The 27884-nt window shown below is 40.9% G+C and overlaps 7 protein-coding genes and 1 non-coding gene across 8 annotated transcripts; 2 read left to right on the top strand and 6 right to left on the bottom strand.

Moving 5' to 3' along the window:
• Nucleotides 1-7735: 7735 nt before the first annotated feature.
• P175DRAFT_0t128 lies at nucleotides 7736-7825 on the bottom strand. The gene has a single exon. It is a non-coding gene; the product is annotated as a tRNA-Tyr (tRNA).
• A 156-nt stretch (nucleotides 7826-7981) lies between these two features.
• On the top strand, nucleotides 7982-9356 carry P175DRAFT_0504588 (thiamine diphosphokinase). Its single transcript, XM_040897907.1, has 2 exons — nucleotides 7982-8387; nucleotides 8471-9356. The coding sequence occupies exons 1-2, from the start codon at nucleotides 8358-8360 to the stop codon at nucleotides 9212-9214; spliced, it is 774 nt and encodes a 257-aa protein (XP_040749223.1). The 5' UTR covers nucleotides 7982-8357; the 3' UTR covers nucleotides 9215-9356.
• Nucleotides 9357-9714: 358 nt separating this feature from the next.
• Nucleotides 9715-11347, bottom strand: P175DRAFT_0466041 (uncharacterized protein). Its single transcript, XM_040894896.1, has 3 exons — nucleotides 11077-11347; nucleotides 10773-10994; nucleotides 9715-10711 (listed from the first exon to the last, which is right to left on the bottom strand). The coding sequence occupies exons 1-3, from the start codon at nucleotides 11154-11156 to the stop codon at nucleotides 10009-10011; spliced, it is 1005 nt and encodes a 334-aa protein (XP_040749222.1). The 5' UTR covers nucleotides 11157-11347; the 3' UTR covers nucleotides 9715-10008.
• Nucleotides 11348-11724: 377 nt separating this feature from the next.
• Nucleotides 11725-13606, bottom strand: P175DRAFT_0486558 (putative mitochondrial carrier protein). The gene is made up of 3 exons (XM_040895633.1): nucleotides 13157-13606; nucleotides 12760-13057; nucleotides 11725-12694 (listed from the first exon to the last, which is right to left on the bottom strand). Exons 1-3 carry the CDS (start codon nucleotides 13355-13357, stop codon nucleotides 11934-11936), a joined length of 1260 nt encoding a protein of 419 aa, XP_040749221.1. The 5' UTR covers nucleotides 13358-13606; the 3' UTR covers nucleotides 11725-11933.
• Nucleotides 13607-14022: 416 nt separating this feature from the next.
• Nucleotides 14023-15838, bottom strand: P175DRAFT_0504585 (uncharacterized protein). The gene is made up of 4 exons (XM_040897906.1): nucleotides 15453-15838; nucleotides 15363-15380; nucleotides 14988-15211; nucleotides 14023-14924 (listed from the first exon to the last, which is right to left on the bottom strand). The coding sequence occupies exons 1-4, from the start codon at nucleotides 15518-15520 to the stop codon at nucleotides 14377-14379; spliced, it is 858 nt and encodes a 285-aa protein (XP_040749220.1). The 5' UTR covers nucleotides 15521-15838; the 3' UTR covers nucleotides 14023-14376.
• Nucleotides 15839-16665: 827 nt separating this feature from the next.
• On the bottom strand, nucleotides 16666-18759 carry aspB (septin AspB). Its single transcript, XM_040897905.1, has 3 exons — nucleotides 18077-18759; nucleotides 17539-18005; nucleotides 16666-17475 (listed from the first exon to the last, which is right to left on the bottom strand). The coding sequence occupies exons 1-3, from the start codon at nucleotides 18438-18440 to the stop codon at nucleotides 16840-16842; spliced, it is 1467 nt and encodes a 488-aa protein (XP_040749219.1). The 5' UTR covers nucleotides 18441-18759; the 3' UTR covers nucleotides 16666-16839.
• Nucleotides 18760-20534: 1775 nt separating this feature from the next.
• On the bottom strand, nucleotides 20535-22968 carry P175DRAFT_0466030 (FACT complex subunit POB3). Its single transcript, XM_040894895.1, has 8 exons — nucleotides 22800-22968; nucleotides 22517-22739; nucleotides 21936-22450; nucleotides 21643-21882; nucleotides 21452-21583; nucleotides 21146-21379; nucleotides 21022-21094; nucleotides 20535-20950 (listed from the first exon to the last, which is right to left on the bottom strand). Coding segments are annotated over exons 1-8 (1713 nt in total). The 5' UTR covers nucleotides 22802-22968; the 3' UTR covers nucleotides 20535-20656.
• Nucleotides 22969-24774: 1806 nt separating this feature from the next.
• Nucleotides 24775-25980, top strand: P175DRAFT_0535566 (uncharacterized protein; the record flags this gene model as incomplete). The annotated part of the gene is made up of 2 exons (XM_040900231.1): nucleotides 24775-25019; nucleotides 25083-25980. The coding sequence occupies 2 exons, from the start codon at nucleotides 24775-24777 to the stop codon at nucleotides 25978-25980; spliced, it is 1143 nt and encodes a 380-aa protein (XP_040749217.1).
• Between the last annotated feature and the right edge of the window lie 1904 nt (nucleotides 25981-27884).

Genomic DNA, 27884 nt, shown 5'->3' with positions numbered 1-27884 from the left:
TATTCAAGTCGCCTGCGCCATGCTGGCGACTTAACTAGGTAATATAAATAGTAATGTAATAACCCCCAAAGTACTAAGAGGTAAGTACTTTATTTTATTACTTCTAATACCTTCCTATTACCCTTATACTCCATGTAGCTTTACTTCCTTTACTAATACTACTTATACCCAAGTGCCTTGCTAGTAAGATACTTATAATTTAAAGTACTTTCTTAACTAAGCAAAGTAATATAATAAGTATAAGAAGGACTACCTGCTCCTCCTTTTAAGGAGTAGCAGATCTAAACTCCATGGAATCTATAACTATAGTACTGGAAATTATTATTAAGGAAAGTTTAATAGTACTAGTAATTCTCTAGTACTAATCTATTAAGTTAATAGAAGATAATAAGCTATAATATATAGCCTAATATATAGCACAAGCTATATAGATAGGTAGGGAGAAGGTGCCTAAATCTAAGTTTTTTAAAATATAAAACTTAAAGAAACTTAGTATTTTTCTAGAAGATTTTTAAAATTATTTTAGATTATAAGAGAAACTTTATAAGAGTAATATAATTAAGATTTACTATATTATAGATTATTTAAAAGATAATATAAAGTAGGTATAATACTTTAAGTATAAAGTAAATTTTAAAGAACTTATTTATATAAAATTTACTAAATTCTTATAAAACTTTTTAGAATTAGAAAAAAATTATAGGTAAATAATAACTTACTAGCTTCTATATATAAGATAAGGACTATAATAAAGTATATAAATTTTAATAATCTAGATAGAGAAGTTTATCCTAATAATTAAAGTTAATTTTAAAAGATTTCTTTACTAGCTAGCTATTTAAATAGCCTAGCCTAAATTATATAAAAAAATCTAGTAAGATATAATAATATTATAAAGTCTAGTTAAAGTTACTAAACTAGGGGCAAGGTATAAGAAATTTTAGAAATAAGAAAAGTAGAAAAGGTTAAATAAAATATAATTAAATTAATCTCTGGGGTTTTGTATATTAAAGAATAATTTAAGAAAGAGAAAGAAAGATAATAGTAAAGTAATAAATTTTTAACTAACTAAATTTTAGTAGAAAAAATTAAAAAAAAAATAGTAAAATTACTAGAATTAATAAAAGGAAGGTTAATATTACTAGTATAATTAAACTAGTTATATTATAAGAAAATACTCCTAGTATAGAGAAGATATTAAGAGGGTAGAAAAATTAGAAAACTAGGATTAATAATAATTAAATATTCTAGAATCCCTAGTACTTTAATAGAATAAAGAGATACTAGTAAGACCCCTTCTAGTTATTATAGCTATCCTAATAGGTAAGAAATAGGTTATAATAAGGATACTTATAGATATTAGAGTAAATAAGAACTTTATTTTTTATTACTTCTTAACTAAAGAAGGAATAAATCTTAATAAAATAAAGATAAAGTAACTTATATATTTTACTAATAATTTAATAGTACTATACTATATAAGATTCTAGATAAAGAGCTAAATTATAGATAGCCTTAATAAAATTAGAGAATTTAATATAGAATATTATATAATAGATTTAGAAGAAAAAGAATATTAACTAATCTTAAAATATAGTTAGCTAAGCCTAGTTAATCTTAATATTTTCTTAGCAGTAAATACCTAGTATTATTAAGAAAAAAAATTAAAGATTAAAATTAAATTATTTAAGTAATTTAAAAGTATAATAAGGTAAGGACTTATTATACTAGTCTTAAGCTAATTATATAATAATAATAGTATAATAAGGACTCTTTCTAAATATTATAAAGAATAAAAATTAATATTTTTAAAAAAAGAGGTAGAAGTACTTCTCTTTAAAAAAGCTAGTTATAATATACTATTAATTACTAGTATAATATTATTAATAGGCTAGCTATATAATATATTAAGAATAAAGTTAGTAATCTTAAAAGAGTATATTAATTAATTATTAGAAAAAAAATAGATCTAGTCCTTAATAAATATAATAAGTATACTAGTACTTTTTATATAAAAGGCTAATAAATTATTATAATTCTATATAGATTATAAGGGCCTAAATATAATTATTATTAAGAATTAATATTCTCTCCTATAAATTAATAAACTAATAAATTAACTAGTTAGAGCTAAATAATTTATTAAACTAGATTTATAAGATATTTATTACTAGATTTATATTTATTAAAGTAATAAATAGAAAATAGTATTTTATATAAAGTATAAATACTATAAATATCTAGTTATATTTTTAGATTATATAATATTTTAGCTATCTTTTAAATATATATTAATAAAATAATAAAGGGGATTCTAGATAAATTTTATATAATATATTTAGATAATATCTTAATTTATTTATAAATAAAGAAAAAATATAAGTATTATATTAGTAAAGTATTATTATATTTTTAAAAGTATAATCTTTATATAAAATTATTAAAGTATAGCTTTTACTAGAAGGAAGTATATTTTCTTAGCTTTATTATAAGAATTAAAGAAATCTAAATAGATCTTAAATAGGTATATATTATAGGTAACTAGCTAGAATTATACTTGTTCTATAATATTTAAGTATTTTTAGGATTTATAGGATATTTTTAAAAATTTATTTACTAGTATTTTAAGATTACTACCTTACTAAGTAATATACTAAAGAGGATAGTAAAGGGAAAAAAAAGTGGCCCTTTTAAGATAATAAAGAATAGTTAAAGTACTTTTAAGATACTAAAGCAGGTATTCTCTAGACCCCTAGTACTATAGTATTTTAATCTAAAATAAGAGATATTCCTAGTAATTAATATATTAGGTTTTATAATTATAGGAATCCTAATATAATATAATAATATTTAATTTATAAAAATATAGTATATTACTTAGTAACCTATAGTTTTTTACTTGAGGAAATTAATTAAAATAGAGAGAAGATATAAAATTTATAATTAAGAATTACTAGTTATAGTAAAATACTTTAAGATATAATATTATTATTTTAAAGATAATTTATATATAATATATATATAGATAAATTATATAAATCTAAAATATTTCTATATTATTAAGATTTTAAATTAATACTAGACTAGATAGGCTAAGCTCCTAGTAATATATAATTTCTAGATTAAATATTAACCTAATAATCTTAACCTAGCTAATATACCTTTAAAATAAAAGAATTATAAACCTGCCTAATAGGATATAATTAAGGGACTCTTGCCTATACTTTAGGTAAAGCTAGGAGGTTTATAGAATAATTAAGATAGGAGTAAGATAGTAGCTCCTTAAGAGACCCTAATCATGTAGTTAAAAGATCTAAAATTTTTAACTTAAAGAATACTAGCATGAAGAATAGCTAGTAATAAGTAAGCTTATAGAATATTATTAACTACTCTATAAAACTTATTTTAAGAGATATAATATAAGAATACTTATATAAATTATATTTAGAGTAATACTAGTAAGAAATACCTAGTATACTAGAGGCATACTTAAATAGTAGAGAAATTATCTAAATAAGAAGTAATAAAGTAGCTTAAGAATAATACTAAATAAAGATAAACTTATAAGAATAAATAGTATATTAATAATAAGGGATTAGTATAATATAATAAGGTTATTTATATTTCTTTTAATTAAGTAATATACTAAGAATTACTAAAAATATATTATAATAACCTATATATAGGCTACTTTAATTAAGAAAAAATATTAGATCTTATTAAATAAAAATTTTATTAAAATACTCTATAATATAATATTAAGGAGTATATAAAGAGCTATTTAATTTACTAGAAAATAAAGATATTTAGATAACTTCTACTAGACTAGCTTATAAAGCTTCTAGTACTAGAATGCCCTTAATAAGATCTAATTCTAGACTTTATTATAAGCTTATTACTATTAATATAAAAGGGGTATATATATAATACTATCTTAGTAATTATAAATTAATATATTAAAGGAGTTAAATACCTTTTAATAATAGGAAATATTAATATTAAGAAGCTAGCTAATATATTTATAGAAAAAATTATACTTAAAATAAGAGTATTAAAAAGCCTAATAAGTAATTATAGCTTACTCTTTACTAGTAAATATTAGATCTAGTTATATTAAGGGCTTTAAATTAAAAAATAACTAAGTATTATATTCTATCTATAAATAAATAGCTAAATAAAATATTAGAATTAGATATTAGAGATCTATTTAAGAATCTATATTAGTTATTAATAAATTAATTAAGTAAACTAGCTAGGTATAATAGAATTTATATATAATAATATAAAAAATATATTATTAGGAATATTTTCTTATAAGATATAATATAGCTACTAGCTAGTATTATTTAAGCTTGCTAATATTAGGGACTCTAGCATAGTTATAATAATAGAAGAATAACTTAACTAACTATAAGTAAAATATTATTAACTAGAAGAGAGCTTGTATTATACTACTAAATAATAAGTAAGGAGCTATAATAGGAGGTATTATCTAATTAAATATTATATAGGCTAATAAATACTACTATTAATAAAGAATATCTATATATAAAGGCTTAGTAAGAAACTAGATATTAAATATAAAGAGCTATTTAAAATAATTAAGGTAATAAACTAATAAGTATATTACCTATAATTATTTAAATTATATAAGAAAATCTACCTAATCTTTTATATATTACTCTTTAAGAAATAGAATATAAAAAATAGTAATTTACTAATATTATTCTAGCTAGTTATTATTAATAATAAGAAAGAATAGGAAGTAGAATAAATTATTATATAATAAAAGTTATATAGTAAAGACTAATATCTAGTTAAATAAAAAGAATAGTTAATATATAAGAATACTTAATAATTAATAGAAAATTTAGAAAATATATAAGATATCTTAAATAAGTTCTATTATATAAATAAGATATAGGTAAGGTATTAGTAAAATATTATAAAATAATAAAATATAGTAATAATAAGTTAATAAGATTAAGGAATTAAAAAAATTATAAAAATATATTAATAATATTATTTTTTTTCTTTTTTCTACTAGATTTTAAGATTTAATAGAGATATATTATAAGTATTAAAAAATTTTAAGAAAATAACTTGATTTTATTATATAAAAATAGAAATAATAAAATATCTATACTATAATATTAGTAAATTCTTAATTATTATAATTATTCTAAATCTTCTTATTATTATTCTCTAATTTTATTATATTATTTCTAATATATTACATATTAAGTAGGTAAAATATATTATAATTAATAAATTAAAATAATCTCTCTATCTAGTCCTTAGTCTTAAGATAATAAATAAAAATCTTAGTAATATAAGCTTATTAGATATAGGCTGCTATACCTATTACTTTATTAAATATTACTTAAATTTTCTTAAGACTAACCTATACAGGCAAGATAATAAAGAAATACTTTTTATATAAGTAAATATATTAAGTATATTACTATTCTAAATTTAGGTATATATAGGAATAGGCTTTTATAGGATTATTATCTATATATTACTAAGACTTAGTATAATATAGGTAACATAGTATCCATGTAATAATAGCTAGGCTAGTAAAGGTAATTAGAATAATCAGAGTAGCTAGGGCTATAGTAATAATAGGAATAATAGGAGCTAGCACAATAATAGGAGCTAGCATGATAATAGTGGCAGGAGTAGCTAGAGTTACTATAGTAGAAAAAATAGAGAGAGAGGTAATAAGAGTTACTATAATATTAGGAGTAGCTATAGAGGATAAGAGGGATATAGTCTTACTAGATAATAAAGTAATAATAGTAAAAATTATAAAAAATATACTAGTAGTAATAAAAGTTATAAGTATTATAATTAGTATAAATATAAGGAAGTTTACTATAAGAGCTTATAAATAATTAGTATAATAGACCTATGCTACTAGAATAAGGGTATTTATAAAGAAAGAAATAATAGTAGTTAAATAAGTTTTTTTTTATAGAGATATAATTAATATAATACTTAATAAAAAATATTTTAAAGGAGCTATAAGATTTATAATATAGTTAGCTATTATTATAATATTTAAGTAATAATAACCTACCTAATATAATATATTAACTTATTAAGAGGGACTTTTTAAAATATAGATTAGGCTAGAAAGAATATATATAGAGAAGTATTTTCCTATAATATTTATATTATAATAATATCTTTATTTATTACTAGTATATCTAGTAAACTACTTATTTTTATTTATTATCTTATTTAAAGTAAAATATAATATTATTTATATCTTATTTAATAAAGTATAATTAATAAAGATAATATTATATATATTATTATTATTTCTAGTATTAAATAAAAAAGTAGATTATATTATACTAACTAGGACTAGCTCTTCTTTAGTAGAATACTAAGCTAGATTAGGTATAGTATATATAGCATGCGGACGCGCTACTAAGGAGAGAGAAAGTAATTATTATAGTAATTATATAATATATAACTACATGCTAAATTACATGCTAAACTATATATCTAGTAACTAAGGATAATTAGGAGAATAGTAATATTTAAGTTACTTATATTATACTAGTAACTTGACTAGGTAATATAAATAGTAATATAATAATCCCTGAAGTACTAAGAGATAAGTATTTTATTTTATTACTTCTAATACCTTCCTACTACCCTTGTACTCTGTGTAGCTTTGCTTCCTTTACCAACACTACCCATACCCAAGCGCCTCGCCAGCGAGACGCTTACACAAAAATGCATCCGATTTACAGAGAGTTTCTACTTAATATCATACATACACTTTTATATATCTTATTATATAATGAAATAAATGCACCATTTTTTTTTTTATTTTTTTCCCATTGGAGTTAAGCTTGTTTAGAGCCCCAGCACTGGGTCCGAGTCGATGTCTGAGTGGAGCATGGAGAAGAAAAAAGCCTTACATATAAGAAGGGTGCTGCTATTCTCATGGCTCAGCTGGTCATTCTCACGGCACAGCTAGCCCTTTTAGGTTAGTGGGTGGGGTACCTAACTAACCATAGTTAGTGTATGGGTCCTAGCTAGTTAGCGTGTAGTTATGTGGGGTACCTCGCCTAATCAGGTTGGTCACGTGTGGGGGTTTATTCTTAATTTTTAGTTGTATGGATATGCACGTGACCTGGTAGTCTAGTGGTCTAGCGGGATATCACGTGGATTCCTGGAAGACCTTGCAGAGCTATGAATCGTACTACACGAGATCTGTCATCATTTGAATGTACTAAGCAGCTAGTATCAAGCCAGGTAGGTAGGGAATTGATTACTCGGAGGGAGCGGGAATAGTCAGATTAGCACGCAGCAGAGGAAGGATTCCTAATTAAATAAAGCCTTTTAATTGGTTAGTAAATATATTATATAAATATTAGAACTTATAGTCTTATTTATTGCTTTAAAATTGAATTCCTAAGTATCATTTTTATATAAGAAATTAATAAAATAATATCTCGAGCTTCTCTAGCACGTTTTCATGATTATATGACTAGTCTAGTCCTATTTAAGTCTAGCTAGTTAGCACTATTCTATAAAAGGTCAGGTTCCTGCTGATGTGGAGCTGCTACGCCCAAAGAGGCTAGCTGTGCCGTGAGAATGACCAGCTGAGCCGTGAGAATAGCAGCACCCTATAAGAATTACCTAGGTAACTATGGGCGTACTCCGAAGTTACTCCGCCTGAGTTATGAGCCAAAAAAAAAAAAAAAATTAAGGATCCGCTGGGTCGGAATCGAACCGACGACATCTGGATAGCATCAAATTTCAGTTACAGTCCAGCGCCATAAACCAACTAGACGACCAGCGGATATGAAAAGATTTGGGATTTTTTGGTTTTATAGCCCGACATTTGACTACTCGACTAACACAACTCACTAGTGATCCGCACATCTTCCAATTATCACACGTTTAATTATATAACTATTATATCGGCAAGTTAGTTAACTAACTAGCTACTGGAGTACATGTTTCTGACTCAGCATCAGGAAGTGGGACTTGCTGCCGAATAAACTACTGTATATACCTGTAGTACGCAAGATCAGCATATATACATCAACCTCATCACCACAAACACACTATCTACAGAAACCAACCAACCTGTTCAACAGCAATGGAGTGGGACCCAACACAGTTCTTCCGCGACGACGAACCCCCCTCCCCATTCGCTCTCATCATCCTCAACCAGCCAATCAACGAGACTGCACTTGCACTCCTCCGGAAACACGGTACGCACGTCTCGTCTCTTTCTTCCCTGTCGACCACCGGGAACCCCGTTAACAAAGGACACAGCCCTCCTAACCGTCTGCGCGGATGGCGGCGCAAACCGGTTCTACGACTGGATGTCAACGCACAACCGGGAGGGCAGCGAGGTGCGTGATCTGCCCTGCTGCGCGACATTGGTAGAACCACGAAAGCAAAGAAAACAAGCTAACTCGCACGCCCCCCCTTCCAGCTCCCCGACGTGATAATCGGCGACCTGGACTCGGTCCGCCCCGCCGTGCGAACACACTACGAGAATCTCGGCGTGCGCGTGATCGAAGACGAAGACCAGTACTCGACTGATTTCACCAAGAGCCTGCGATACCTCCGCAGCCACGCCGGGGAGATCCTCTCATCATCATCATCATCATCATCATCATCACCGGGAACACCGAACCGTCTCGAGATCCTAGTCATGGGCGGACTCGGCGGCCGAGTCGACCAGGCATTCTCGCAGATCCACCATCTATATCTCATGTCAAGCCTGTACTCTTCTTCTTCTTCTTCTTCTTCGACAGCCCCCGCCGCCGCCACAACAACAACAACAACACAACCGCAAAACCATCCCGTAACAGGAGACTTATACCTCATCTCAGAAGAAAGCATCACGTTCATCCTCGCCCGCGGGAAAAACACCATCCACACACCCAGAACCAACCGGGGAGATCTCGCGCGGCCGACTCCCCACGAAAAGCAAAACGAAAACGACCCCCCCCCTTTCCTCGAAGAAAACATCGGCATCGTACCGCTCTGCGGGCCCGCCCGGATCACAACCAGGGGGCTCCAATGGGACGTGGAGAACTGGAGCACGGAGATCGGCGGGCAACTGAGCACGAGCAACCATATCCGGAGCGAGAGGGTGGAGATTGAATCGGACGTGGCGGTGCTGTTTACGTTGGAGTTGGCGGGGAGGTTGAAGAGGGTGCAGAATCGGTAGGAGGATGTCTTTCTCTTTCTATCGTGTATATATATTTATTAGATAGACCTGAGTTATGCTGCGTTAACTACTCTGTAGATACACAGATCACTCCCAAGTTTACTTGCACGGCATGTACTGGATTGAAATTTCAAGGATAAAAGTCAATTTATATCAAGAACCAACAAGTAATACCTAGACTACCTAGGTTAAGCATCCATCATTAAACAAGTACACTGTCGTAATTGACGCCCTCTCTGCGTGAAAACAAGACCAGTCCTAAATCCCATTTCATCACGCCATCAGTAAACCCGAACGCAACAAACGAAAGGATATCAAAAGAAACGGAGCTAAGAGTAGAGTAAAGCAAAGGAATACCCCAAGCTAAAGCCACAGGCCAAACAGGAAAATAGCTATAAGTAACAAGGACGAGCAAAACCAAAACGAGCAAGCAACCCTATATGACCACCGTTCGACTATCAGATAGACTTCCCAGGCACACACAGGAAGAGAAATGATAGGGGAAAAAAAAAAAAAAAAAAAACAGTAAAAAGATTCCTGCCGGCCATCCTTCTACAGTCCTCCACCTCATTTATTTTTCTGGGATTTCGTCGTCACTCCGTTTCCAGCTGCAGACCTGACACAAGACGTTATGACTCCAGTACCAAAAAAAAAGTAAGCAAGATAAGCGTTATCATCATCCAAACATGAGCATAAACAGTAACGCAATTCTTAAACCGGCTCCTGCCACAAAGCACGCCGGCACATTCATGATATACACCCATATATAAAGTGCAAGAAAAAGGAGATGATAATTACTTTCGAAGGATCGCCTCGTACAGAGTGCCGATTCCTCCAATTGCGGCGCCGGTCAACATCCCTGCAGCCTCGAAGGGAATAGCCATATTGACTCGATGGATAGAATACCCGTCGTAGAGGCGCCAGAAAGTAAATCCGTTTGCGTAAACAAGGTACGCAATCACGGCCTTGCTAATGTTGAAGCTCAGAGAGTCGAAGCTGGCATGTGCGGCGCGGCTTCTGCGTGTGCTGGACGCAGGACCGCCGCTTGATTGGGCGTGCAGGCTGATGTTGAAGAAGTAGGCAAACACCAAAGGCAGAAGAACGTTGGTGAGAAGCCACAGAGAGACTGGAGCCCAGAAAGAGCTGTCGACCAACACAAAGAGGTCGGGAATCTTGACTGAGATCTCCGGAGTATGGATTAACTCAACAGCAGGGATGGTAGCCAGGTATCGTAGGGGAACAACCTCCCTGATGACACGGAAACCCTCGAAGGCGACAACAAGAATCTGGACAGATTTCACGCTGCTGAGAGTTGCGCGAAGGGAATTTGACTGTTCCTGGACGCCAGAGTCCTTCCAGGCCTCGCTGATGCTCTTGCGCCACACGGCAGCCTGACGATCGATCACCTCAGTGACAATAGCGGGCGAAGGAGGCAACTGGACGGCAATATCCGCCAATGGACGTGCTGGAGTTTGAGCTGGAACATCGGAGTCATCTCTGTTACGGACGGATTAGTGACGTCGAATCCTCGATCGGAGAGACGGGCAAAGGAACATACGTTTGCTCAATTTCTTCCTTTGGTTTTGGTACTCGCCGACGGACAGATCTGGGAGGAGTGTTTTCGGCTTTGCTTTCTCTCTTTACCGGCGATGCGCGCGTCGGTTGCGATAGGCGTTTGTAGTACTCTGCCAGGCGCGCGTCGGATCCGAAGATAGTACGATTAGCTTGGAGATGTTCGTCCAACTTTACAGCAAGATCAGGCTTGGTAAAGTCTTCATAGCTAGTGTTGCGGGGAAAGAAAAAAAAAAGCACATTAGTTGCGACATCCAACAGTGTAAATTGAGATAGGTCGCGCAACTTACTCCTCCAGAGCAGTGACCTCAGCGAGCTCGACTAGCTGGCCCTTGCGCTGCTTCTGCAAATAAGGTAATGCGGCAGACATGACGATACGCGTAGACCATGCGACAAGCAACTAACACAGAGCAAGGGGGAGGGGCTTCAAAGGGTTCACGAGGTTAAAGTGTAAACAACTGATGACGATGATCTGGCGCACGAGAAGGGTATGGAGTATAAGAGGTATAGACCAGCAGCACTTAAGTAATCAAGAAAACAATAACAAAATGAGGCAAAATGAAATACGAGGAGAGGCGATGAAGAAGAAGGAGAAGGAGGTGATGCTTTCAAGTGGGCAGAACAGGCGGTTGCAGCCAATCACAGAGGTTCCTGAGAGAGACTGGCCGGATTCGGCTTTGTTTACATTTCGCACCCCTCATTTCCTATTTGGTACCTCCACTACCTATTAACTATAGGCTCTACGTAGCTGGATAGCAGAATCATGTCTAACTCGGGGTGTATTGTACAATTACTAACTTCGTCTAAGTCTATATTATCGCAGAATTCTCCAGCAGATTGTGTATATACACACGGACAGATAAGAGAGGGGACTAACCAACCCATGCCATCGCGCCATCATCAGGTACCTATGTAATGTAATTTCGAAATAAGATAAAAAGGGGGGGGTAAAAAAAAAAAAAAAAAAAAAGAGAAATTAACATCACAATCCTACCAAACGCCCATAGATCTAGCCATCTAGCCACCAAAACACGGGCATATGCTCCGGGGTGGTGGTTGCCCTGCGTTTGGTCTGTAGTTGAGGTTCGTTGATGCCCCACGCTCTGTTCTTCAGCCGGGGGCAAGGAGGAGAAACATCGCAGCTCATTTAAAGAGAACCCGTCGCCTCCGTACTCTGCCATGTCTCCAACTGCTTGAGCAAGTATTGATACATGACCAGCATGGTTCCGCTCTGGATGCTGGTCCAAACTCCGCGGGGACCCACGCCTCGGAACCATCCTGCGAAGCCTTCCGTCTGGTAGATCATCCGCAGGCCCGTGAAGAACGATGAGGTGTCAAGTCGCGGGGCTCCAGGTGGCGCCACGGAAGTGGACGGAGATGATGTAGATATGGGTCGTGAGTGGGTTTTCAGGCTGGGTGTGGTTTGAGAGGGAGCGTGTTGTCGGGGACCGTCCTTGGCAGATGCTTGGTCCATTGCAGATCTGGATGAAGTAGAGGTGGATGGTTTGCGGTCTGGGTTTTGCTGAGTTTGAATGCGTGTCTTCACCACATCCATAGGACAAGTGATCACGCCTGCCATTCCACCCGCTGTTGCGGCAGTCAAGACCTCCAGACCAAGACCGATGTCTCTGGAGCCCACCCATTCCTTTGCGAGTCGTTGTTCCTGCTCATAGAATGCGAACTGTAAGGCTGAGAAAGGAAGGTCGCGGAAGATGGTGGCCTTGTATCCGTAGAAGAGTGCAGAGAACCCTTCCTGCCTGATGATCGTGCGGAACGCATCTCCAGTCGAGCGGTAATTGTATCCGGACTTGAAATAAGGGTTGTTATAGCGGCCTTGGAGTTGTAGTCGAGTCTTTAAAACCTCCGATGGAACGTAGACGATGGAAGCGGCCAAATCCGCAAAGAAACCTATGCGACAATTCCCATCAACATCGTACGCATAGACAAGAATGTCAACACCAGCGGGCACTTACCACCAGACAGATATGCTACATTGGCATTAACCCCCGCATCTAGCATCCGCCGTTTGGTAAATTCATAAACACCAAAAAATATCAATGTGCCCGGAAAAGAGCCAAGAAGCGCCGGCGTGACTCCGCCGTACAGTCCGCGCATAAATCCCTCTTGCCGGTAGATGGTTGTATACGATGAGGTCATGGAAGTATATCTTGGAGGAAAATGGGGATCGCCTTGCTGTCGGGTTTTGACTGTATCTAGTGAATGCATGAGCATATCGCCGCACGTACCGCCTATAGCTCCTGCAAGCATTGCCTAAATGAAATCCAATTCCCAATTAGTATGTTAACGAGTCAAAACATGTAGACTATGATAAAGCACCCCGGAGAGGGGGGGGGGTAGAAATTGACGCACATGGAGGTACGGAGGGCGAGGCTCCTCTTCTTCAAGATTATTTTGTACATGGATGCCAATCTCTGCTCTTATCGGGTCTACAGTATTGAAGACATTGTCGCCGGGATTAGCGGCGGTGGAAAAAGCCGCTGGTGCGGGGGAATCGGAGGTCGAGGAATCTGTCGGCGTAAACAGGCTGAACACACGCGAGGTCAAGCTCATTGCAAGAACACCGCAACCCAACAAATCGTGGTGCGGGTTAGACCACGGTCAGTTGCGATGCGGCGACGATGGATCAAGATCGACTGAAGGGCGCCGCCCAAGTGAGGGTAGCCGGCGAAGGAAAGGGGGGTGAAAGAAAGAAAAAAGATGAGGTGGAAAATACTAATACAACATCAATGAGAGTTAGACGGCGAAAAGGGCAACATCGCACCTTTCAATGCAGAGATTCTTGGAAGAGTTGATGTCGTCGTTGATGCTTTGCTGATAAAAAGGGCCCGAATTTTTGGCCGGGTTTCCGCTTTCTCCGCCGCCCGAGACCCCGATGGGAGGCCTTAAGGCAGACAAATCGGGTTCCAATCCCTCCCGAGCAACATATCGCCGAATCATTTATATGCCTCATTATACCTCATTAAGTATAAACGCACGTGCATTAGAAGCATTCCAGGGGCTTGGTGTTGGATTCGAAAGAGAGCGATTTATTTCGCCATAACAGTGCTTGCCAGATAACTTGCCGTGAAAGTACTCATTAGGGACTGATGAGTTGTGATTGCAATATTGGATACAGAGCTTTCCCCACGAATTACTCGCATTTCAGATATATAATATGGATAGAAAGTGAACAAGGACAAGAAAGAGAAAAAAAAAAGAAAAAAAAAAAAAAAAACCTTAGGTAGTAAGGTGCTATTCCTTGCAGCATTTACTGGCTCCAACAACAGACAAACTTGGGTTGTTATAAACAATACCCCCAAAAGATAACACACCAATCTATAGCCTTCCTCATGTGGTTATCTCATAACCATCCTTTTCATTCGTTACATTGCCACTTCTCAACCAAAGCTGAGATTGATGGCCTGTTGGGTCGTTAAATTCTCATCAGTTACGGTACTTGGCATTCGGAGTCGATAGACATGACGATAACAGGTTGCTGGAGGGAGCGACAGGGCCATCGTGATTATAGTCTTCCTTCAGCATTCCCCAGCACAGAGTATGATATCGTCATTATTCATCTCGCCTATCCCTTACTGGGGCTTCTTGGCGCCTGCTCCAGCGGTGAAGCGGCTGATATCAGTAGCCGAGTAAGCCTGGCGCACAAATTCCTTAAACGATTCCCATCCCTGGCGCACAGCGGGTGGGGTGCTCTGGTGAGACACAGAGGCATCAACTCTCGCGGTAAAGTGGCGGACGGACTGCTGGACAAAGGTGCTCTGGGTGAAGCGGGCGCGGAAGAAGGCGAGGTAGATGAACAGGAGAACGAAGCTTCCCTTCGAGAAGGTAAGAATAGCCACCGCCAAACGGAGCAAGAGGGCCATTTCCAATCCTGCCACAAGATCCATGCTGGCATCATAGTACTGCTTGACGAACCTCCCAATAGTCTCTGCCAGGGGCGATTGCTTCACACCAGCGCGAGAGGGGCCGGGAGATGCGGGGGATGCGGCGGCAGTTGGGGGCTGGATAGTAGGAATCAAGTGGGCGCGAGTGTAGGTTGCAACATGGAAAATGGAGTAAACGCTGAATGGCAGTAGAGCAAGGGGAACCTGGCGGGAATAGAGCCACACCAGAGCCATTCCTAATTGATCCTGGGTCAGTCCAGCCTGCTCAGTTGCAAAAGGAAAAGAGGGCAGGTACTCACCAAGATACTGAACATTCTCGTCACCCGCAAGTTTCAGCGCAATGTTGGGCACGCTTCCTTGAAGACGACCACGAGCGATATGGCCCTTGTACACAACGATGCCATATGTAGCAGCGGCAGAGAAGAATGCAAGACGATAAGATACTTGTGCGGCGTTGGAGTAGTAGTTGAAGGTAATGTATGAAAGGAAGTATCGGAAAACGGAAATAAGTAACGTCACATGCCTGAGGGTGGTCAGCGATGCCTGGAGGGGCTATAGCACAACGAGGTGCGACGTCATGGACACAGACGCCAGACTACAATGGCTGAGAAATGGTCTAGACGCAGCGGAATCGTGGAGAAATCGATGTTAGGTATAAATGGGGGAGAGCCTACCCAATAAACCAAGCAAATCTGCAGGTTGGCCACCTGGTCAATAACGGAGCTTGCACAGTTATGAGGGAGACAAGGAAACAAATCACATACTGCAATGTCTGGGCGAGGGCCTTCAGCCTCTCAACCAAAGGCAAGTTCGACGGAGGAGGAGGAGCCATAGGGAATGCGTCTGCTGGATTGAACGACCTGTAGGTAATCGAGGGTGGGAGTATTCAGGATTACGGGAGCTGCGGGTTTGCAGGTAGGCAGAAGGAAAGCAGCTGCTGGGTGATGACGAAACGACCGCTAGGTAGGAAAGAAACAGTGGAGAAAGAATAACGTAGGAAAGTAAGAATTGAGCGGTAGATACTTAGCAGCAGTAGGACAGAGATCGCCGTGTTGAACACTTGGGGAGGCTGGGCGGTGGGCGGGGAGAGATTGGAAGCAGTGTGTGACTGTGTGTGAGAAGAGGGCGGTAGGAGTGAGGTAGAATAATACTGGGTAGTCGGCTAAACTGCACAGAGATGGGGAAGAACAGTGCGGCAGCGCCCACCCTCCGCGAACTCTCCATACTCCATAAATATACTTACTACTACGTAACTATATCGCGACCGATTCCGCTCTTGTGACGTCGACTGAAACCCCGGGAACGAATACACAGAGTTTTCAACCACTCATTCGTTCTTTCTGTCGGCTTCCTTTTATATTCTTCTCTGAGATTTTGCACAGAATACTACGGCTCTTCAATAATCACTTTTATAAAACTTTCAGATTGGCAACTAACACAACAACAGCAGCAGAAGTAAAAAGAGGTTCAAGGAAAACGTCCAGAAAGATGGTTGGTGGTGGGTGATCTCACTAAAATGTGTAGAAGAGTCAAAAGTGCAACGAATATGAAAAGGTAAGAGTACGAGGCCACAAATGGGGAATAGGAAGCAGGCGGAACAAGGTATAGCATAGACAAAAGTACATAACAAGAAGTGAAAGGTGGACATGAGGCAGTCAATTCCCAACCTGAAGCGGTCGGTAGGCCGCCACCCCGTGCATCATCTTGCAAATCCAGGACTAGACCTCTCGAGCATGCAAGCTGATCGATCATCCAGCCAGAAGTAGCTCTTGTGTTCCAGCACATCTCCTAGGTAAACCCCCCAGTTGGTATTAATCCGGTTGAGCAAGGCAAAGAAAAGGGGCATTCTTTTTTTTCTTTGGTCCACTCAATTTAAAAGGTTCAGTCATTACTGCAAGCAGGTAGGGGAAACAGGGTTGAGGGAGCGTGAGGGAGGGTGTGTTTGGAGAGAAGAGGAGGAGGAGAATAATAAAAAAAACACAAGAGAAATAAGGCGAAAAGTTGAAAAGAGCGCTCGATCAATCGACAGTCGTGGAGAATCAAACACATAGAACCACCAGAGAGCCTCCGACGACCATACGTACTTTGGGTGGTTCTTGCATAGATAGCCTTTTGGGCGAGAAGCATCAGGGCCCGGGACGAAGAATTTGTTTAACGGAGAGAGAATCCCTTCCTCTTCCCCTTCTCTTCCAACGGCCTTCCGCTCTCGAGTCGGGATTTCTTTTCTTCTAACTCCAGGCGTTGACGTTCTAGTTGGTCCTTCATCTCCCGATGCCGGGCGTATAGTTCGTCTTCGCTTTGCTTCAATTTGCTCTCCTTTTCGGCCACCTTCTGCTGGAAGACCATCTTCATCTCCGTCTCCATCTTGGCGAGCTTTTGTTCGTGTAGGGCACGCTCCTCCTCCTGCTTGACAGCGGGGTTGACCTCCTTGAACACGCTTGGGTCCTGAGCGACTCCCATCTGGGTAAGCTTGTCGGAACGGTAATTCTCGTACAGAGAGTTGTTGGTGTGCTCCTTGAGCTCTTCCATGTGTGTGCGGATAAGCATCTGGCGCAGCTTGACGAAGTCACAGTGGTCCTCGTTGTCGACCTCAATGAGACCCCATGGGTAGCTACGGCCCCGAACCTTCCGGCCATCGGAGGTGGACACCTCCGCGTTAGCACCAACAACGGCGAAGGGAACCTTGGACATGATTTCCTGGTTCTCCGCAATAGTCTCTTCGTCGTCCAGTTCGTAGCGGGGGCCTTCGAAGATCTGGATGGAGTGATGTTGGATATCGGCAAGAATCTAAGGGAAATGCACGTGTTAGGCCTCTCAACGTCAATATACGGGAGTGTAAGAAAAACATACTCTCTTCTTGAAGAGGGAGATCTCGTCATCAGTCAAGGTATCAGCCTTGGCAATGACTGGAATAAGGTTGACCTTGGTGTGCAGACGGCGCATAACCTCAATGTCAAGCGGCTTCAAAGAGTGGCCGGTGGGCTGGATGAAGTAGACACAGGCATGAATGCGGTTGTCGACGATGTTGGTGCGGTTGACCTTGTTCTCAGCCTCTAGGTAAGCATCGTACCTCTGTTCGATGTTCTCCACAATTGGGCGCCAGGAGTCGTCGTTGTTCACGAAATCACCGAATCCGGGGGTGTCAACAACGGTCAAGCGAAGACGCACTCCGTTTTCTTCAATATCTGCGCTGATAGACTGAATGGAGACGGTCTTGGGGATGATATCGTGGCTCGGACCGGCACGCTCCTTGGGGGGGTAAAGAGAGGTGTTGAAGAGGGTGTTGACAAGGGTAGACTTTCCGAGGCCAGATTCACCTAACGGACGCGTTAATTGACGGGGAAGTTCTTCCCCTCGTTATGTATCGGCTTTTGCAAGCGCAACTTACCAACAACCATGACGTTGAAGTTGAATCCCTTGCGAACACTCTTGCGGTGCCATTGGTTGGGCAGATTGGCAAAGCCAACGTAGCCGGTCAACTTGCGGCGAACCACATTCTTCATGTCTGAGGCGGCCTGGGCCGCAGCCTTAGGGTCCTTCGAGCTGACCGTTTGGGCATTTCCAGCACCCATTGGGTTACTACGCTCAACGAAAGGAGAACTTGGCTTGCTGCTGGGAGGAGAAGAGGAGGAGGCAGGAGTGCCATTGGCAGGAGCGGGAGGAGGCGAAGCTAGATCCGCGGGGATAGAGTTAGCAGGTGATTTGGCAGTTTCAAGAGTACATTCGGATGGCAATTGGCCCAGCAGCCCCATGGAGTATGAATCGCTCTTTGGTCGGGACGAGATCACTGGGGGGGGGATTCCGAGGTTTTCTGAGTCTCCTTGCGAGCGGCCAAGCGCACTCCGCGGCCTTGAGGGGGACATGGTCCTGACACAGGAACGCGAGGACTCGGGAGAGCACAGCAGATGGAAGTTGAAGCCTCAAGAAATGGGGCAGGAGAGCGTAGATTTGGGTAATAAGAAAAAGGTGCCGGGCGACAAGCTTACCCATTGTGGAAGTCAAGGGTGTGCGATATTGGAAAGCGAGCGTGGAGGCGTGAGGTAGCGAGCGCTGAAGAGAGTAAGTTCCCCTGAACCGGTAGCACCTTCTGGATTAGCACACGGAAACCTTGCAGCGGCGGAATCAAGGGGAGGGGCTCGGAGTAATGGGATGGATAGAAAGCAGCATGCTGGAGGATGGAAACTGCCAGTTCCAGGGAAAGTTCTGTGGGACAAAGGGCCATACCTCGAAGTCGTTCACCAGAAAAAAAAAAAGGGTGAGGTTTAGTCGATCCAAGTAAAGGGAGAGAGAGGGGTTCCGCTCGAATGGAGAATCAGGATAGGGGGAAATAAAATATTTTAGACAGAGAAACAAAAATTAAAATTCAAAAACGGGCGCTGAAAGAGAGAAAAGAATAGTGAGAAGAACAGGGGGGAAAAGGTCGAAAGACTGGACCTGTGGAGGTGATGGAGGTGATGGATGGGATGGATGGGATGGGGTGGAGAGAGAAGAAGAAGCAACAGCAGCAGCCGTTGTCAGCCAGACTGGACAAAAGAAAGGGGGATTTCTCTCTCTCTCTCTCTCTATGGGAGCTAAATCTTAGTCCTGTCAGGTAGATTCTTCCGTTCTGACTATCTAGCAAGAATTATTATTATTATTATTATTATTATTATTATTATTATTACTACCTGAGTTCTTCCTTTCGAATATTCTACCCATCAGAATCTGAGAAAATCTATTGGATTTCCAATTGTGTTGGGGGATAGGTTGTTAAAAAGGAGGTTGCTGCATGGGGGAGGGAGTATAGGTAAACAGCCTATGCTCTTGTCAATCCAGGAGGATAATCTAGCACCAGACGTGTCAAACTCCAACATATGAACAATAATAGAATCACCATCCGGTAAGGAGTACGGAGTAAAACCCGTGGGATCCCAACTTGGATCGTGATCGTTGGTTGAATGTTCCCATTTGGGAAATCCGGTTGCTCAAATACACCCGAAGCATTCTTGGCTAAGAAATTCTATCCAGGAGCTTAGATGGAATATTCCAGGGTTATAACTTGTACATGAATATGAATAGTACTGGCAATCTATTCTTAGCTCCAAGTCATGGTATCCCAATGCGTACACGAGAGACATTGTTTCAGGGAACTACAGACTCACAGAGTAAAAGCGATGGTATTGAACTGGTCAGGGGTGAAATTACAAGGCAGGAAGGACAGAGAGGAATCCCCAACCAATCATTTGGACCACTTTGGCACTTACAAGTACGGTCTTGTCTGGATAACACACTATCTTTAGTATATGAGTAAGAATAGCAGGTTGGGAGGATGATTCGTGGATGATTCGTTCCTCGAATGTTTGTGTGGAATCCAGCAAAACAAAAGCATGCTCGGGTAGTAGTACTGGATGCATGTAGGTTCCCTTGTAGTACTACTGAGGTATTGTTTGCTATCTTTAAACTGAGTAATTGTAATTGAACTAGCTCAGTTTATCCTCTGGACATCAGAGTACAATGAAAGCTGTTCGATGCTTCGATTCTTCCCTCAGCCTGCCAAACTGACCCAAGTTCGCTAACGACGCCATATGATATACCTACCCTATGCGCCTGCATGGAAGCTCAATAGCGTTGCCAATACTTTGCATTGAACGGGGCGTGTTCATTAATACGACAGGTCGAATCCTTGGTAGTTGCTGTTGTATCTGTGAGGATACAGCGCCAGTCTCTTGTTGAAATGCATCCCTGTAGGTAGGTATATAGGTGGGTAGACATGATTCGGTGACAATCTGATGCCCCGAGGGGTGTTTGAAGGGAAATCTGGATAGCACCACCGCACATAATAATATCCTACCTTGAAGAGATACAGTCTAACCGGAAAAATATTGATATCATATTGTCCTATTCATTAAGTAAATGCAACCGCGTCCATGGAATTTTCAACAACTTGTATAGATTACAAAACCAGCAGCATTGGCGGCGCGGCTGGTTTTCACGCTTTGTTTTTCTTCTTTGGCCGTGAGTTCTCGTCCTCGTCCTCGGACATCGCTTCATCCTCGTCGTCGTCGTCGCCAGCATCGGAGCCTTCTCCCATTTCAGTGTCGCTGCCGCTGCTCTCGTGTTCGGAGTCGAACTCTTCGGCAACTTCCGAGTCGGATTCGGCTTGGAAGTCTTCGTCGACCGATTCCTCGTCTTCGTCGGCTGAGCCACGATCAGCACGTCCGCCGTCGTCTTCAGATGACACCATGTCGTCATTGTCAAGGGCTGCGACAATGAGAGCGGAGGTCTGCGGATAAAGTTAGCGGGAGGGAAAAAAAAAAAAACCCCCCCCAACGGACAACTGGTAAAAGGACATACATCATCTGACATCTCGTTCTTGATTCGGATGTTCTTGACCTTGAAGAATTCTTCCAGGGGTTGTTGCTCCTCACTGGACAGGGTTAGCGCTAAGCAGGTTAATCAGCCGTCCAAAGGAGCTTACCGATTGATGTTGCTGAACTGGTGTTCTCCCATGCCAGCTTTGAGGCTGACAGTAATGTCAAATGTCCTGCTAGCTGAAACAGCACCGCCAACGCGGGACATGGTGACGACAGCGACATTTTCCAGCTGAATGTAGGTAGCGGGTTTAGGAACGAAGATCAAGCTCTTATCCAAAAAGTATAGGAGACCTTCGTTGGCTTTGATGGAGCATTTGACACCGCTGTGGCCGTGGTGACTTTAGAACTGTCAGAAAAAAAAAAAAAAAAAAAAAAACCCTGCATATGTTTTGCTCAGCGAGATGACCAACCTGACGAAATCTTTCGATGGCATGATGACCTTCTTGCCTGACAGGCCACGGAAGATCTTTGTAACCACCTGGTGGATGGGCTCCTCGTAGCGAGGCTCCAACTTGTCCTTGTACCGGGTCTCCAATAACTCACTGTAGGCAAAAGGTTAGGATGAAATAGTAGCATCTCGGTGCATTTCGGAAATACGAACTCTGTCATGTTCAGCTCCAGGCTAATCTCCTCGTCTAATTTTAATTGCATAACCAGGAAAGGATACCGAGTCTGGCCCTGGCGAAGGGGGGGTTCGAGGCCTAGCACGATGAGAGTATGTGTGTCGTCATTCTTGGGAAGCAGGAAGAACTTCTTGATCGAAGAGTATTGAATCTTGTAATCGTACGTCTTTCCGCGCAATCGGAAGGAGGATTCGTACATATCAATGTCGAAGCGACCTCTGGAATGGGTGTTAGAGAAACGTGGTAAATATGGTACCCGCGCGATGCATACCTTGGTGTAAGATGAAGAACATCCAAGAACGTAGCGAAAGTATCGCCCGCCACATCTCCAATCTCGGCCTTTTCCATAAGGATCTCGTAGAACAAGTTGGCAGCATTTTGTTCCTCGCCTTCCTCGCCATTTTCTTCGTCCGTATTATCATCCTTCAGGCCCTTTTCTGTCTTAACCGCGGTTCCCGGAATGTAGAATCGCATCTCAACCAGTTCGTCGGGCCCCGCTGCGGCTTTCCTCCCGCGGTTCTTGGTGCTACCAGCCGGCTTGGAATTGGCATCATTAGCATCGGCAGAGAGGGCAAGCTCGACAGCGACTTCATTTCTACCAGCAAGGTTTGTGTTTGAAATCTCGGAGTAGGGAATTTCGAATGCGGGTCGGTTTTGGACGTTGAAGGCCAGCTCTGCCTTGGCGAACTCTGCTTTGCCCCAGTTCCATCCTCGAAGGGCGTGTTCCCTGCTTTCCACGTTTATACCGTACCAGATCTTGAACGCCTTGCTCAATCGCTCAAAGTCCTAAAATTTCCCGAACGACGATCAGACCCCCTTGTCGAGGGAAGAATGTGATTGATGAGCCCTTACCTCTTGGTCAAATCCGTCCAGCTGGATGACACCAGAAGAGCGCGACAGGATTTTCAATTCATACCCTTTTGCAGCTCGGCTCCATTGGGCTGCGCCGATGTTACTGCTGTCCAGAGTAAAAGTATCACCGCCACCAGCAGGTCGCCATCCCAACCCACTCTCTGCAAGCTTGCACTTTCCAGGCTGCTTTGAGAGGTCCAAGTAAATGTTGTCAAAGCTCTCCCTAACGAGATGATTGTCAAAATTTGGGGACAAACGGGCAAAGGAGGCAAAAGGAACTCACATGTTGGAGAAGCCCTAAGAGATTTCACGCTGGAGCGTTCCTAATATGAAAATGAAACGAATAATTCGAAGAAGGCGCGTCAGGCGACGAATGAAAGGGGTGTCTGCAGAGAGCAAAAGATGATGAAATCTACCGAGCAGTGCTAGTGAGCTCTGATAAATTATCCTTGATTCAGTTTCGCGTTGCGTCGCGGCTCCGCGGTGCCTTTGGCACCACTTTCGCTTGAAGCGGACTAGCGTGTTTGGTGCCTCAGGCACTTACCGAGTAGGAGGTTTCCAGGTAATTTCCAAGGTAGGACACTCACAGAGGCCAATTGGGTGATTGAATGAGGCAAATAGAATGATGAGATAAGACTGAAAGGAAGTCGTCTTTAACCCTCCAATACTAACTAGGAAAATATGTATTTCGGCTGGTACAACTATGTATACAGATTATGAAACTTTACTGCTTGGATACAAGATATGAAAGAATCATTCAGAGAAAATAGTATAAATCTAATGTTTTATGCTTTGCATACTAAACCCATGCCGCTAGCCAATAAACCCCATTTAATACCTACCTACATACCTAGGTAGCTCTTATAGGACATGATAACCGTAATACCCGCAAGAGATTGAGATCCATCGACGCGAACTAAGCATCCATGTTAGGTCAGGCCACTTACCACTCCCTAGCTTGCGACTGATAGTTATTGTAAGCATGCGTACATCTTCCCTGCAAAACGTAAATGCCTTTGCGAAAAGGCTTGAAGTTCTAGCTCAAACTCGTACTGGCTAGTCGCCATTAGCCTTTGCCGCTTGTAATCCCAGTTGAGCATCGTGATGATATGGACATTTGCAGCAGGATGATTTTTGAACGTGCAATCGTATCTAAGGGTCCCACTGACCCGGTCGATGTTCTCTAAGAGACCACCGTAATAATGAGTGCTCGCATAGCCTTGTCTAGCAATTTTGAGGGTTCCTATGAGGTGGTCCAGGTCCGGAAATGTGATGGTCAAACAAGGACAGAGATCAACCCTGCCTGCGTAGGGCATGCAAAACGGCTTCTGGAATAAGAATTGCTTTTTGCTCAGTGGCATTCGCCATGCAGACCGAGGATGGAGCTTCCAGCATCCGCGACAGTATCGCCAATGGTTGTTTTCAAGCCGGCGAAGTAAATCTGTTCTTGGTTGCATTTCTGCATCGATGTTGCGGAAGAGTACCGGTCGCTTTCTAAACGGACATAATTGAAAGGCCAATTGATTTTGCCCACTAATTCTGCTACGACTACGAGCTGGTAGGTAGGATGTTGATAGTCCTAGTACTTACGGAGTATACCAGGGCAATTTGAGCAAGTAACCTGACTGTACCTTGAACACTCACTTAACCATAGATATATGTATGTAGGTGCGAGTATGTATGTACCCATGTAACAAATAGGGCTGTATCTAGAATCAATCAGTGGATAAAGACTTAGGAGATGAGGCGCCCGATAATAAATGAAGACATCCACTCTGCACGCCGTCTCATCCGGTTCGATCTGAATGGAGGCTTCCTGTCCTAAATTTGGACCACTTAGCCCTAGGGTCGTGGGTCCGAGAGAGGCTTAACGGTTAGTTACTGGCGTTAGGAAACCAACTACTCCGTACTATAGTAACTATTCAGACCAAGAGGCGGAGCAAACCAATCCTCCTCGAATCATCGTGCTGTAGTTGTTGGCTCCCAATTTACCTCCAAATCCTCATTCACGAGCTTAGCCCTGTTCCTGGCACCTATCGCTTGCTACGTTAATGTCCACCGCTGCCATGGCGATACTCAGCCCTCGTCCTGCGCCCTCTTCGTCCTGGAGTAAACGCATCTCGATTAAGAGACGGATTTTCTGCGGTATAAAGTAGGCTTACTGGCAGCCATCAAATACCTTTTCTCTGGTCAAGCAATATACATTTCTCACCTTTTTCTTTCAAGGATCGTTTCTTTTTCACATCTGTTGGGTAAATATGGTTCTCCTCCCTTCCGCTGTCGCTACGTTTCTGCTGGCGACGGGTACACTCGCCGTCCCTCCTGGTAGCCGTTCGAAGCAGGGAATCCGTGCGCCTGCCCATCGCTTCATCCCCGAGAATAATCTCGTGTCGCGAGATACGGGGGCAGTTTACTCCATCTACGATGGTGGTGGCTGGGTTCTCCCTGTTCTTCTTGGGAGGCAAGAAGTCTACTTAAATCTGGACACTGGCTCATCAGATCTGTAAGCGTGCAACCCATGTATGTAATACGTGAAAAAAAAAAAGGATACTAATAGTATGAGTAGATGGACAGCAAGCACACTAATGCCGGACGACCAGCAGTCTACCATCACTAGAGGATCAGTCTATGATCTCGCTAAGAGCTCGACGGCTAGCACGATGTCCAACTACACGTTTGCCCTAGGCTACGCAGACGGCTCTGGGGCCTCTGGCTCCGTGGTCCGAGAGACTGTCAACATTGGCGGTGCAATCGTCCCCAACATGCCCATCGGCATCTGTAGCGACCTACAATACGGCAACGGAAGCAGCGGCACCCGTGACACTGCCGGCCCAGTTGGTCTCGGCTTCGGGGTGATGAACTCCATCCGACCAAACCCCCAATGCACCTTTATGGAATGCCTCGAGCCCTATGTCCCTGAACCAGTCTTTGGTACCTGCTTCAAACTCGACAATAAAGGCTTCGTCGACTTCGGATACTCCGACTCCAAGGCCTACACCGGCGATCTCACCGAAATCTCCATCTCCAACACGAGCTCTGGCAACGAAGGCCAGTGGATGGCTCTAGGTGTCCAGTTCGGATCCGGAGGCACTCTCTTCGACGTCGACGCCCTTGACATGGACTTTGATTCTGGCACTGCGTCACTTTCCGTCTCGTCGGATATCGCTGCTGCTTATTGGGCTCTGGTTGACGGCGCTGACAACTCTTCCGGGTCATGGGAGTACCCTTGTGGCACTAGGCTGCCTGATCTCGACTTTACCTTCGCGAGTGTCCTTGACGGACCCTCGACAGTCACTATTCCTGGATGGAACTTGAAGAACGGTGACGATTCGACCGGAATGTGCGGCACTTGGATGGATGTTGTTGATGGACAGGGTAATGCTGGCCTGCCATTCTATATCACCAAGTATATGATCTGGAACCCGACCCGGCCCAGCTTGGCCTTTGCCGACCAGGCGAAGTAGGCTTTTTTTTCTGCAGGAATTCGACGAGATGTGTAGTGTGTACTATGCTCTCGGAAGGTTAATCGGGTAGCATTGAGCATCTATCTTGTATATATACTTCTGTACTGTATGTATAAGATTATGGGATACATGCTACCCTCCAGGCCAAAACTTGACTTGTTTCATTCTGTTCCCAATTATAGCATGACAATTTGTGTTACTAGGCGTATTCAAGACCCAGCAAAATAGAGAGCACGGTGCCGGTAAGGGTTGGTCTACTATTATTAGATTCGGTGTTTAGGCCTGCCAACCTCCACAACTAGAACGGCTTCATATTGAAACTCTTGGTAGGGATCTTTTAATCGCAGATCAAATCTGATCCTTCATAATTTGGGTCTACATGCTGTAAGGCGGTTCCTGATGCGTGTAACCGCCCCTTCCGACCTAGTCTCCAGGGTCGCGCCTTGCGCGCCCCCGACAGCTCAACGCTCAGGACAGCTCAACGCTCAGTTTTGTATAGCTTCAATTTCAAAACAATCTAGTATACCCAAATTAAAAGATATTCTAATATAAAATAGATATAAATAAACCTTTATACCTCCTGTATCTTCCTAGATTTCCGATGTCTCTTTAAAATAATTCCCTGATTTAAGGCATAGGTAACAAGTTCCTGCATGACCTTTGACCATTGTCTTTGTAATTTGGATAATTCCTTCTCTATATCATAATTCTTTTCTAACTGCTTTATTTTAGCCAAATTTTGACTAGATACAGTGCCTCCTTGTTGTAGACGGGATCTTGAAGCCTTTGCACGCTCATGGCGGGCCTGTTCTGCCCGGGTATAATGTCGTAATTCATCCTTTAATGATTTTGCTAGATGGGCCTGTGCAACACTACCTTTAATGAAGCTATTTAACTTCTCTTTAAAGCTATATCTATATTTCTCTGCTCGGGGAAGATGTTGTGTATAGAATTTAAAGTGTTTAGCAGTCTTAGGAGTGCTTCCAAAGAAATGAAAGGATCCAGAATTGCTAGGAGTAGTTAGTTGAGTAGAAGGTCTTTTAGGTAGTAATTGTAGAACTTCTTGAGGTTAAAAAGGCACAATTCCAGTATTTTGAAAGTTATGGGTAATTGTACGCCTTTTAAAGGTTTTTTTTCGAATTGTATGAAGGGCATGAAGAAATTCAACCTTAGTAAATTTTCCACCTCCAGAATATTCTGCATCAGCAACTGCTTTAGCATGCCAATGCTTATAGGCATGAAATACCCCAATATCAAGAGGTTGAAGAATATGACTTGTATGAGGTGGTAAGAAGAAGATAATAATATTATTCTTTTTACAGAAATTGATGAATTCAAAGGTTATATGGGATCTAAAACCATTATAAATAAGAAGTTGATATTTGCCTTTTGTATAGGATTTCGTACACCGGTTGAATATTTGTATTTATTGATAGGCAAGCTTATTATTTAGATAACCTGTATCACTAACCCCAATATGATATCCAGGTTCTAATTGATCAAACCAGCCCTTTAGGATACACTTACTACTTAATAAAATAAGTGGTTCTGCAGTATATCCAACAGCATTAACTGCTTTAACTACAGTTGCATATTCCTGATTAGAATTAGAAGAAATATAGGCCCTTTGGTGTTTCTTTACACGCTGGACAACCTAATGATTCTTTCCAACTCCAATCTGAAAGCCAGTTTCATCAAAATTCTATATATCTTCAGGTAGGATACCCCTAGTAAAAAGAATATATTTCAGATAAGTAAACTAGGTAGAGATAAGATCTCTATTTTCTGCTTTCTTCCTATCTGATTCCATGACTCTTGCCCGCTTTCTTATATATCTAGGATTCTGTGAAAGCCATCGGTTGAACTATTTTTTGCTAACTTCAGGTGGTTGGGTCTCTGGGTCT

The sequence above is a fragment of the Aspergillus ochraceoroseus genome, assembly GCF_002846915.1.
Source record: "Aspergillus ochraceoroseus IBT 24754 chromosome Unknown P175scaffold_9, whole genome shotgun sequence".
Classification (NCBI taxonomy): domain Eukaryota; kingdom Fungi; phylum Ascomycota; class Eurotiomycetes; order Eurotiales; family Aspergillaceae; genus Aspergillus; species Aspergillus ochraceoroseus.
The sequence above is the reverse complement of the archived record's forward strand: the minus strand, read 5'-3'. Positions and strand labels throughout refer to the sequence as shown.

What these genes read in the sequence shown, in the direction of transcription:
- P175DRAFT_0504588 (XM_040897907.1), top strand. Translation starts at nt 8,358, where the DNA reads ATGTCAACGCACAACCGGGAGGGCAGCGAG. An exon ending in ACAACCGGGAGGGCAGCGAG is followed by an intron (nt 8,388 to 8,470) that starts GTGCGTGATCTG and finishes CCCCCCTTCCAG; the next exon opens with CTCCCCGACGTGATAATCGG.
- P175DRAFT_0466041 (XM_040894896.1), bottom strand. Translation starts at nt 11,156, where the DNA reads ATGTCTGCCGCATTACCTTATTTGCAGAAGCAGCGCAAGGGCCAGCTA. An exon ending in GAGGTCACTGCTCTGGAGGA is followed by an intron (nt 10,995 to 11,076) that starts GTAAGTTGCGCG and finishes CCGCAACACTAG; the next exon opens with CTATGAAGACTTTACCAAGC. An exon ending in AAGGAAGAAATTGAGCAAAC is followed by an intron (nt 10,712 to 10,772) that starts GTATGTTCCTTT and finishes CGTCCGTAACAG; the next exon opens with AGATGACTCCGATGTTCCAG.
- P175DRAFT_0486558 (XM_040895633.1), bottom strand. Translation starts at nt 13,357, where the DNA reads ATGAGCTTGACCTCGCGTGTGTTCAGCCTGTTTACGCCGACAGATTCC. An exon ending in CTCGCCCTCCGTACCTCCAT is followed by an intron (nt 13,058 to 13,156) that starts GTGCGTCAATTT and finishes GATTTCATTTAG; the next exon opens with GCAATGCTTGCAGGAGCTAT. An exon ending in TGTAGCATATCTGTCTGGTG is followed by an intron (nt 12,695 to 12,759) that starts GTAAGTGCCCGC and finishes ATTGTCGCATAG; the next exon opens with GTTTCTTTGCGGATTTGGCC.
- P175DRAFT_0504585 (XM_040897906.1), bottom strand. Translation starts at nt 15,520, where the DNA reads ATGGCTCCTCCTCCTCCGTCGAACTTGCCTTTGGTTGAGAGGCTGAAG. An exon ending in CGAGAATGTTCAGTATCTTG is followed by an intron (nt 14,925 to 14,987) that starts GTGAGTACCTGC and finishes AGGATCAATTAG; the next exon opens with GAATGGCTCTGGTGTGGCTC.
- aspB (XM_040897905.1), bottom strand. Translation starts at nt 18,440, where the DNA reads ATGGGGCTGCTGGGCCAATTGCCATCCGAATGTACTCTTGAAACTGCC. An exon ending in CTTCAACGTCATGGTTGTTG is followed by an intron (nt 18,006 to 18,076) that starts GTAAGTTGCGCT and finishes CGCGTCCGTTAG; the next exon opens with GTGAATCTGGCCTCGGAAAG. An exon ending in TCTCCCTCTTCAAGAAGAGA is followed by an intron (nt 17,476 to 17,538) that starts GTATGTTTTTCT and finishes CATTTCCCTTAG; the next exon opens with ATTCTTGCCGATATCCAACA.
- P175DRAFT_0466030 (XM_040894895.1), bottom strand. An exon ending in GTTCTTCATCTTACACCAAG is followed by an intron (nt 21,883 to 21,935) that starts GTATGCATCGCG and finishes CACCCATTCCAG; the next exon opens with AGGTCGCTTCGACATTGATA. An exon ending in AGAACGAGATGTCAGATGAT is followed by an intron (nt 20,951 to 21,021) that starts GTATGTCCTTTT and finishes CTTTATCCGCAG; the next exon opens with ACCTCCGCTCTCATTGTCGC.